Source organism: Triticum urartu, chromosome 1A (assembly GCF_056163025.1).
Source record: "Triticum urartu cultivar PI428250 chromosome 1A, HENAU_Tu73, whole genome shotgun sequence".
In the NCBI taxonomy this organism is placed as follows: Eukaryota; Viridiplantae; Streptophyta; class Magnoliopsida; order Poales; family Poaceae; genus Triticum; species Triticum urartu.
In genome coordinates, this window is record NC_141873.1 from 560,303,948 (window position 1) to 560,314,142 (window position 10,195).

The 10,195-nt window shown below is 52.2% G+C and overlaps 1 protein-coding gene and 1 pseudogene across 1 annotated transcript; one reads left to right on the top strand and one right to left on the bottom strand.

The window, feature by feature from the left end:
- Positions 1 to 1,413: 1,413 nt before the first annotated feature.
- On the bottom strand, positions 1,414 to 6,519 carry LOC147992729 (uncharacterized; annotated as a pseudogene).
- A 1,813-nt stretch (positions 6,520 to 8,332) lies between these two features.
- LOC147992730 (uncharacterized) lies at positions 8,333 to 8,965 on the top strand. Its single transcript, XM_087541214.1, has one exon. The coding sequence runs from the start codon at positions 8,333 to 8,335 to the stop codon at positions 8,963 to 8,965; it is 633 nt and encodes a 210-aa protein (XP_087397340.1).
- The last annotated feature ends 1,230 nt before the right edge of the window (positions 8,966 to 10,195 follow it).

Consider the following 10,195-nt stretch of genomic DNA (forward strand, 5'->3'; position numbering starts at 1 on the left):
ACACTTGGTATGTTTGCATCTTCCAAAGACATAGCAACATGGCAAACAATAATTCTATCAGCCTATACATACATTCATTCCTATGAATTTTGCTTGAAATTTTGGCAGTCATCCATCATACCACTTCGCCATTCTCCAGTCTGAATGGCCACAGCTCATGGACACGCTAAGACAGCCAGCAGAAATCCATCACTTGGCAGCAACCCCAATTACGACCAAGCGGCACTACAAGTTCTATCCATCAGTCTTCTCGCCCTCGGCAGTATCAACCCTCCCGGCGGCTGCAGGTCCAGGCCCCCACCTGGGTAGAGAGAGAGAGAGAGAACAAGATTAATTAGTGGCCTCAACCAATATATCGTGCCAAAGCAACATAAAATTTTACAGCTGGAAAAAGAACACTATGAACTACATTTCATAGCAAGACCACAGCGGCCTAAAAGCCTACATATGCACCGCATTGATTGATACCCACACCAGCAAAAGATTGTCACTAGTGACTAAATTCAGAACCTTGCCTTTCCATTGCATGCTTGCATGCATGTGGTGCTGCTGCCTGCTAGCCTCAACTAAGGGGGTAGGTTTGTGTCAAATCCACCATTACTGATCAGGAGGACTACCCACAATATATATGCAAACAGTTTGTTCTATTTGATGGCAATTAACAAGCCAAAGCAAGATCCTATCAAACAAAAAAGGACCATTACTAAACCCTCTAGCACAGACCAATTTCATTGACAAGAAAAATGATCACAGTCATACGATTGCGGTGGTCACAGATTTCAGCAGCTCAATGGCAGGCACTAAACTCGCCCTTGACTCCTTGGCCAACACAGGATGGCAGACAATCTAAAACACACATTTACCATGCCTCATGCCTGGTAAGCATATTATGGCTGATGTGATCATCACCAAACATGTCGGCAAGAACATAAAAATGGGAAAACAAAAGATATACATGCATCCCATGGCCCTTGAAGACTCCTGTTACAAGACGATTTCACCCCTATTTTTCGAGATCACCACACAATCATATCGTACATGCGGGGATTATGAAGGAGAAACAAGTGGCTTACCACCCACAGGGAGAGCATGCAGTGTAGATGTGAGGGACTGGATGGAGTTCTCTCGATCGGATTCACTAGTAGCTCGAATTCGGATAGCTGTATTGGATTACAACGAACTAGGGATTACAAGAATGGGGAATTGGAAAGTAGGTAGCCGCCGTTGCCGTTTGCCTGATCCACTGGATGATTGGCTTGGAGGTCGAGGCTAGGTTAAGTAGTGGCAGCCGCTGGGCCGGGCCACACTTACACCCACTCCGGCCCACTCACTCGAGGGTTGCTCTTGCGAGCCCGCGGCAGTCTTGGTGGCGTGGGCGAGCCGTTGGGGTCGCTGCGTGGCGGGGCCGCCATGTCAGGTGTGCTGACATCCCCCCTTCTTGAGCAGAAGCTTGTCCCCAAGCTTCAGCGGCTGGGAATCGAGCTTGCAGAGCCACTTTGTCCTCCCATGAATCAGCCACTGCTGCTGGGTTGGACCACCGGACCAGCACTTGTTCCACCATAGCCTCGCGCCGTTTGCGCCAGCGACGTTCAAGGACTTCCACTGGCACTAAAGGTATGTCAGGATAAGTTGGGAGCTCACTGGAAGCTGTCATACCTAGGCCAAGTGCTCGCTTGAGCTGAGATACATGAAAGACGGGGTGCACTTGCGCCTGGGGTGGCAGCTGAAGCTTGTAGGCCACCTCGTTGACCCGCCCAATAATCTTGAAGGGCCCAAAGAAACGGAAGGCCAGCTTGTGACAGGCGCGGGAAGCCACTGAAGTTTGGATATAAGGTTGCAGCTTAAGATAAACTGAGTCGCCCACCTCAAAGGCTCGGAATGATCGTTTTTTGTCAGCTTGTTGCTTCATGCACTGCCTCGCTCGGTGAAGATGCTGTTGGAGCAGGTCTTGCACAACAACGCGTTCATCCAGCCAAGAACGAAGGGCCGGAACTGAACAAGCGGTCGTTGAAGTAATCCCCCATTGTCGTGGTTCATGTCCATACATGGCACGAAATGGTGACATCCCAATGGCAGAATGATGGGAAGAGTTGTACCAGAATTGGGCAAGTGGAATCCAGTAGCTCCATCGACGGGGACACGCCTGCGTGAAGCAGCGGAGGAAGGTTTCCAGGCACTGGTTAACCCTCTCCGTCTGGCCATCCGTCTGCGGGTGGTTGGCTGAACTCATTCTGAGACCCGTGCCTGCATACTTGAAGAGTTCTTGCCAGAAATGACTTGTAAATACCGGATCACGGTTAGGCACAATCGACCCTGGAAATCCATGTAGCCGGTAGACTTGGTTCATGTATAGCAGTGCTACTAATTTGGACGCTGTATAAGGGTGTGCTAGGGGCAGAAAGTGAGCAAATTTTGTCAGCTTGTCGACGATTACCAGAATGCAGTTCACACCTCCAGAAGTTGGAAGTCCGTCGATGAAATCCATTGTGATCATCTCCCAGGATTCCTTGGGCACCGGCAAGGGTTCGAGCAGTCGAGGGTAAGCGGCTCGGTCTGGCTTGGCCTGTTGGCAAGTAGGGCAGCAACGTACATAGTGTTGAATGTGTGTTTTCATTTTGGCCCAAGCAAAGAGATGGCGTACCCAGCTCCATGTTACTGGGAAGCCCGAGTGGCCTCCAAGAGGGGTATCATGAAACGCCTTGATAATCTGCTGTTGCATTGCTGTGCTGCCTCCTAGCCAGATGCGTCCCCTGAATCGTAAGATGCCTTGCTCGAGAGTGAAGCGTCCTTTTGGATCTGCTCTAATGGCTAACTCTTCCAGCAGTTTCTGGGCTTGTGGATTTGAATTGTAGCTGGCAATGGTGTCTTCCATCCAACTAGGTTGACAAGAGGATATGGCTTGCAATTGCTCAGCGTGGGTAGCACGGGAAAGAGCATCCGCACCCCCATTTTCTGTCCCTTTTCTGAACTTGATGGTGTAGCGAAGACCGAGAAGCTTGGTAAATGCATTTTGCTGCCAAGGGGTCGTGAGTCTTTGCTCTTCTAAATGCACCAGGCTCTTTTGATCAGTCTGTATGACGAATTCGCTGTGTTGGATATATGGGCGCCATTGGTCTACGGCCACTACCACTGTCAGATATTCTTTTTCATAGGTGGACAACCCCCTATACTTGGGTGACAGTGCTTTGCTCATATAGGCAATTGGGTGCCCCTGTTGCTGCAGGATTGCCCCGACGCCAGCGTCGCATGCATCTGTTTCGATGACAAAAGGCTTTGAGAAGTCCGGTAGAGCAAGTACAGGAGCAGTAACAAGACCTTGTTTCAGTAGTTGGAATGACTCCTCAGTCGCTTGCGTCCAGACAAACGGGGTTCCTTTCTTGAGGAGGTTGAACATTGGCCGCACCACAATGCCAAAGTGTCGTACGAATCGGCGGTAGTATCCTGCCAGGCCTAGGAAACGCCTGACTTCCTTAACATCCACTGGTGTAGGCCATTGAGCTACTGCCTGCACTTTGCTTGGCTCGGTGGCCACACCTTTGTCACTGATCACGTGGCCCAGGTAAGATAACTGGCGCTGGCCAAAACAACATTTCGAAGCCTTGACCTTCCATTGGTCGCGACGCAACAGCTGCAAAACTTGCGCCAGATGGGCAGCATGATCCTTCAAAGTATGGCTGAAGACTAGTATGTCGTCAAAGAACAGCAGCACACACTTGCGTAAGAGAGGATGCAAGGTGTCAGTAACAGCCCCTATAAACGTCGCCGGTCCTCCTGCCAGTCCAAATGACAGCACCAGGAACTCGAAGTGCCCAGAATGAGTTGTGAAGGCTGTTTTGTATTCTTCACCGTCGGCAATACGGATCTGGTGATAGCCTGCTCAAAGATCAAGTTTGGAGAACCAGACTGCTCCGTGTAGTTCGTCAAGCAGCTCCTCAATTATTGGTACTGGAAATTTGGGCACTGTGGTCATAGCATTGAGATGGCGATAATCTACGCAGAGGCGCCATGTGCCGTCCTTCTTCTTTACTAAAATCACCGGGGATGCAAACGGGCTAGCACTGCGTCTGATGACACCCTGTTTGAGTAGTTCTGCCACTTGTTCCTCAATCTCTGTCTTATGCTCAGGTTTGTGCCGGTATGGACGAAAGTTCACTGGCTGTGCCCCCGGCACCAGTGGTATGTGATGGTCACAGTTACGCCGAGGGGGAAGCCCTTCTGGTTCTTGAAAAACATCAGGGTATTGCTCCAGTATCGCCTGAATGCATTCGGGGGTAGCCTCTTGTGCTTCTCCGTCCCCCAAGGTGACTTGATACAACTGAACCATGTGTGAGACAGCCCCTTGGCGACACAAGCTGCCTAGCTGCATACTGTTGATAACCGGACATGAAGAAGTTGATGGATGGCCGTGGATATGCACTACCCCACCAGGTGATGGAATAGCAATGTGCTTGCCCTTCCAGTCGACCGTCATCAGGCTGTTCTGCTCCAACCAGTCCATTCCAAGGATGGCATCATAAGTACCCAATTCCAGAACCTTCATATCAGTCACAAACTCATGTCCTTGCGAAAACCACTTGCACTGAGGAATGGAAGCTCGGCATTGAAGTTCCCCTCCGCCTGCCACTTTGACATGCCCTGCACGAGCCAATGGAACCACTCCTTCCAATCTGGCAGCCAATTGAGCATCTACAAATGATGTGGAGCTGCCGGAGACAACCAGCATGAGTATTTCGTGCCCCTGGAGCCATGCGTGAACTTGGAATGCCTTTGGCGATGTGTCACCTGTCAGGGCATGCTTGGAAATGGCCATAGCAGTCTCCACCGGCTGCGTTTGCTCATGATCAAGAACAGGATCGATGCCGAAGAGTTCTAGAAGTTCCTCGACCACGTGGAGTTGTACGGTGGTGGGGCATGTATGATCATGGCCCCAGCGCTCACCGCATTTGAAGCAGAGCCCTCGAGCACGTCGAAACTCACATAGCGCCTTGACCTTGGAGCTGTCCGTGCGGGCGCCGTCGAGTCCACGACGATCGACAGCAGCGGATGTTGCTGGAGCAGGCGTCGGGCGCGGTGGAGGAGGTGGTAGAGGAAGCGCTCCTCCTGGTCGCGGTCCCGTGTCCACCGCACGTGGTGATGGCATCGGTGGTGCTGTCGAGTAGGCGCATCCCGCGACTTCCTCCTGGAGCAAGGCAAGCGAACACGCCGTATCCAGATCCGGTGGTCTCTGCACCAGAACCACAGCACGGATGTCCGCCCGAAGACCCTCGACAAAACGAGTCAAGTAAAAATACGGGTGAGTGTTGTCAGAGTATGAGGCCAAATGATTCATTATTGATTCAAAACGCTCAATATAATCTGCAACCGAAGTGGTCTGTCGAATTGTATAGAACTGACGGATCAGATGCTGATGCATGTCTCTACCAAATCACGTACAGAGTAAAGCAGCAAAGGATTCCCAATCGTAGTCAGACAATTTGTTCTGAACTGATTGCAACCATATGGATGCAGGGCCAGAGAAATTGAGTGCAGCCATGGGTACCCAAAATGTGGAATGAATTCCAAACATGCCGAAGTACTGCTCACATAATGTCTTCCACAGTTTTGGGTTCTCACCGGCGAACTGTGGAAACACCACAGAAGGATGGGCTTGTCCCAATCCGGCGAGCAGTTGACTAGCATGAGAGAAAGGGGAAACTACAGGACCAGGCGACTGCAGGGAGTACTGACCAGTGCCCGGGAGGGGCGCTGGCGGCGTGGCCAGCCCCTGCTCCCGGTGGAGGAAGGTGTCGCAGTGGTCCTCGGACCCGTGTGGCCGCCCCTGCGCGGTCGGTTCGGCGCCAGGGTGAACGCCGACCGCAGCGAGGGTGGGAGCAGTCGTCGACGATCCCTGCGGTGCCACACCGAGCGCCGCCGCCGCAGGCGGTCGCCCTTGTTGCAGTTCCGCTACCGCGTTGGTGAGCTGATCGACGCGATGCTCCAAATCGGGCCGCCACGCGACCAGATCGTCCAGCTTGGCCGTGTGCGCGTGGATCGCGGCCGTGTTGCCTCGGAGCTCGATGCGGAACTCGTCCATGGACTTGGTGATCTTGTCCATGTACTCCTTCATGGTGGAATCCATGGCCTCGATCTGTACGCGGGCTTGACGAAGACGCCTGGTTTCGATGAACAGAGCCAAATCGGAGTAGGGAAGTGGTGGTGGTTGTCTCTGATACCAGATGTGAGGGACTGGATGGAGTTCTCTCGATCGGATTCACTAGTAGCTCGAATTCGGATAGCTGTATTGGATTACAACGAACTAGGGATTACAAGAATGGGGAATTGGAAAGTAGGTAGCCGCCGTTGCCGTTTGCCTGATCCACTGGATGATTGGCTTGGAGGTCGAGGCTAGGTTAAGTAGTGGCAGCCGCTGGGCCGGGCCACACTTACACCCACTCCGGCCCACTCACTCGAGGGTTGCTCTTGCGAGCCCGCGGCAGTCTTGGTGGCGTGGGCGAGCCGTTGGGGTCGCTGCGTGGCGGGGCCGCCAGGTCAGGTGTGCTGACAGTAGAAGGAAGCTGAGCCTTCCAAAAAGATCTGCTGCGAGTCGATTGAAACTTCTGATACATACCATCAGCAGTCTGCCTCTTTGGACCGCATGTTTCAAAGACCATAATCCACTCAGGGCATGTGCATGAAGCTTCAACAGCGCTGCCACACCGTAATCCACTAAGATAGAAGGACCGTTGCACACTGAATTAGCGTGTTGAGTTACTTTGCTCTCAACATGAACTGCAAAATTAAGTTCACAACATGGTGTGTTATCAACAAGAAAAACCTTTCTATTATAATAAGTAAGAGTGTCTGCTTTTAGAATTTGGATAAAAAACAAGGCCATAAAAACATTACTTTGATGGACTATTATCATCTAGGGCACAAGAATCATAGAATAAGTAACAGATCACAAGGAAAAATAAGCTACAGAGAACAGGAAGATCGATATCAAGTGAACGCTGAGCGGTAGTAGCCGGACAAGGAGGTTGCGACGCAGCTGAAAACCTAGCATGCAACCAGAGGCGGAGCTACGTTGGGGCAAAACCAGGCTGTGGCCCGCCCAACGTAGCAACAAATAGTGAAGGATTAAGGAGGCCATAAAACAAAAAATTGTGAGGTTAGCTTTAGTATGCCTGTTTGGCCCGCCCAAAGAATTTCTTGTAGCTCCGCCACTGCATGCAACAACTTTATCTAAGCATGTCTAGTAAGAAAAGGACCAACCTAGCATGCAGGTACACAAGTTTGGATTCACGCACATGGTGATCAACTAAGGTTCATTTAACCACACCCATGTATAAGATGCTTTTGTAAATGAGAATAGATGTAGTCAAAACTATATATAGAGAGAGAGACTTTGGCAGCACAAAATAGAAGCAGTCCACTCTTGGCAGATCCATTTGGTACAAAATAACAAACAGATTACCATATGACAAACAAATGGAAGGAGATAGCACATACAAGCATGCACAAGGGCCTAACTAAGCACAGGGACCACTTTCAACAATAAGATCATCACAAACACATGAATGTGGTGGCCGGAAGACCACCACCACCGATAGCTTGACCATATAACCAAGCCCTAACTCATTAGCTCAATGGCCAGTACCACAAAATCGGCAACGGCTCGATGGCCAAGCCATCTCAGGGCACAAGGTGGGAGTGAGGAAACATGGACTCACCAAAACTAAAGAACGGGCGGCCACCACCGCCACTATTGCAGAAAGATCACTGTCATCACACGGCAGGGGAAGCCGAGGTAGTCGCCAAGGAGGATGTAATCCACTGAGCGATAGTAGCCGGACAAGGAGGTTACGACGCAGCTGAAAATGGCAACCACAAAAGCAAGTCAGAGATGATTGAATACAGGATTTTGTTACATAAACATTATATTTGTATTATGATTCCCTTGACAGGGTTGCCCGAGAAACACATAATGTACACATTGATACTGTACAACTGCAGACTGATCCACCAAACATTCAATCGCATTTAAAAATGCTAATTTGATCTCGACTAACATCTTGATGTCAGGCAGTGTACCAACAGTCACTGCCTTGTAAGGGCATCTCCAGCCGTTCGCCCCCCCAGGGTGCCTAAATAGAGCGGCCTGGGGGCGTGCCGGCGCTAGTTCGGCCCCTGGGGGCGACCTAGCTCCCAGTCACGCCCCCAAGCGCCGGCCCCAGGATGCGGAAAATTTAAACTTGGTCGTTCCCGCTCTCAAAAGACGCCACAAATCCGGCGATCGGACGTAGTCTGGCGGTACAAAAAACAGAGCGCCGCACGCCGCAAGTTCGTGTGCGCAATGATTCACTCGGCGGGGTCGGCTCCAGGCGTTGGCGGAGTCGGCGTGCGCGGGCTCGGCGGTGTCGGAGCTGCTTCGGTGCTGGGCTGTGTCGGCGCGGTTTCGGCACTGCTGGGCGGCGATGTAGAGGCGTCGTTCGGGCTTGGCGTCCGTGTGGTCGTGGGCGCGGGAGCTTGCGTCGTCGGCATCGTCGGCGTTGCCGTCTGCATCTGGTTCAGGATGAGACCGCGCTCCGCCATGTACCACGCCCTGAGCTGCTCGTTGTTGCTCTGGAGCATGTCCGCCCCGCCCATCAGAAAAGCCATGTCGGTGTTCCTCTTCTTCGTGGCGACGTTCGTCCGGAGCAGGTCGAGCTTGATGGCGCTGTTCTTCATCAGCGACGACCACCGCGCCTCGGTCTTCTCTTCACATAGGACGGCCCGGTCCTGGGCGTCGGCGAGGCAATGCTCGATGGACTCCTGCACTCGCGCGGTTGCCGCGTCGGTGTTTTTCCCCTTCTTTGCCAATTTGTGGCCGTCCGGCCGCCCCTCTGACGCGCCCGGAGTCGTCGCGTCCGGCTTGTATGTCTCCTTGGCCTTGTCGAGGGTACGTCGGACTTCCGCCCACTTCTCGCACTTGTCAATGCGCTTGTAGACGTGGAAGTGCTTGAAGTCGGCGTCTTGGTTGTCGCGCCGATACATGGTGAACATACGCAGCAACTGCGCGGAGGAACAAACAGTTGGCGGGCGGCGGGCGTTGACGACGAAGAGATGCGGGCGAACGGCGTGCGTACCTGATCCTCAACGCTGGCACCGCTCTCCGGGCGAGCCGCGACCTCCTCGACGATTCCATGCCATTTGTTGCACGCCAACTGGATACGTCCCCAATGGTTCGCCATCGCCTTGGTTCCTCTGCTTCGGCTGGGCCATGGTGCCAGTCGTGGTTGCCGCCGCGCGCGGCATGGCGTACTTCTTCGGCGGCATGGCGGCGACTGGAAGGCGAGCTGGAGGAGGTTTGGTGGGAGAAAGGAAGGGAATGGCGGGAGGAAGGCGAGCGAGCGGAAGAGATGCGAGGGAAAAGCGTCAAGAAGCGGCGGGAAAAGGCCCTCGGGTCGCCGCCAGGGCAGGTCCACGCGCCTTTTTCGCTTGTGCCGGCTCCCCAAGCGCTCCCCAGGGCACCGGGTTCGGCCTGAATCCGCCGGCACCAGTTTTGGCCCGAGCCGGCGAAAAACGGGTTTCTGGGACGCGACTGGGCCTTTTTTAGCGCCGGTACGGCAAAATCGTCTGGGAAGGGCCTGTTAGGGGCGCGGCTGGAGATGCCCTAAAGAAGCTTCTTTTACAAGGTAGTGACTGCAAAAGAAGCCTCTTTTACAAGGCAGTGACTGTAAAAGAAGCCTCTTTTACGAGGCAGTGACTGTTGATACACTGCCTGACATCAATAGCAGAGTGCAAGCAACAAAAAATCACGGATATGCGTCTTGTACATTGCAAAGCGTACATCCAGAAGCTAGATGAATATGCTCTATCCCTTCCTTTGGGAACACACAAAACATGAGTATAACTAGCTATTGTAGCAACATAAAGCATGTGTTGAGACTGCAATATAAACAAAATGTTACATTCCAATGCAAACTGCACAATACATGTTACTCCCTCCGTCCCATAATATAAGAGTATTTTTAACACTAGTGTAGTGTCAAAAACGCTCTTATATTATGGGACGGAGGGAGTAGAACTTTGACGCTTGAGCACTTTTAACTTTGTTTGAGAAAAGTACAAATTGTAATGAAATAAAAGAAACAACACGTAGTATATGCACTAGCCACCTTGTGACATTGCTTTCATCGCCATGCACTTGACTTCCTGGGAGGCATCATGGCTCTCC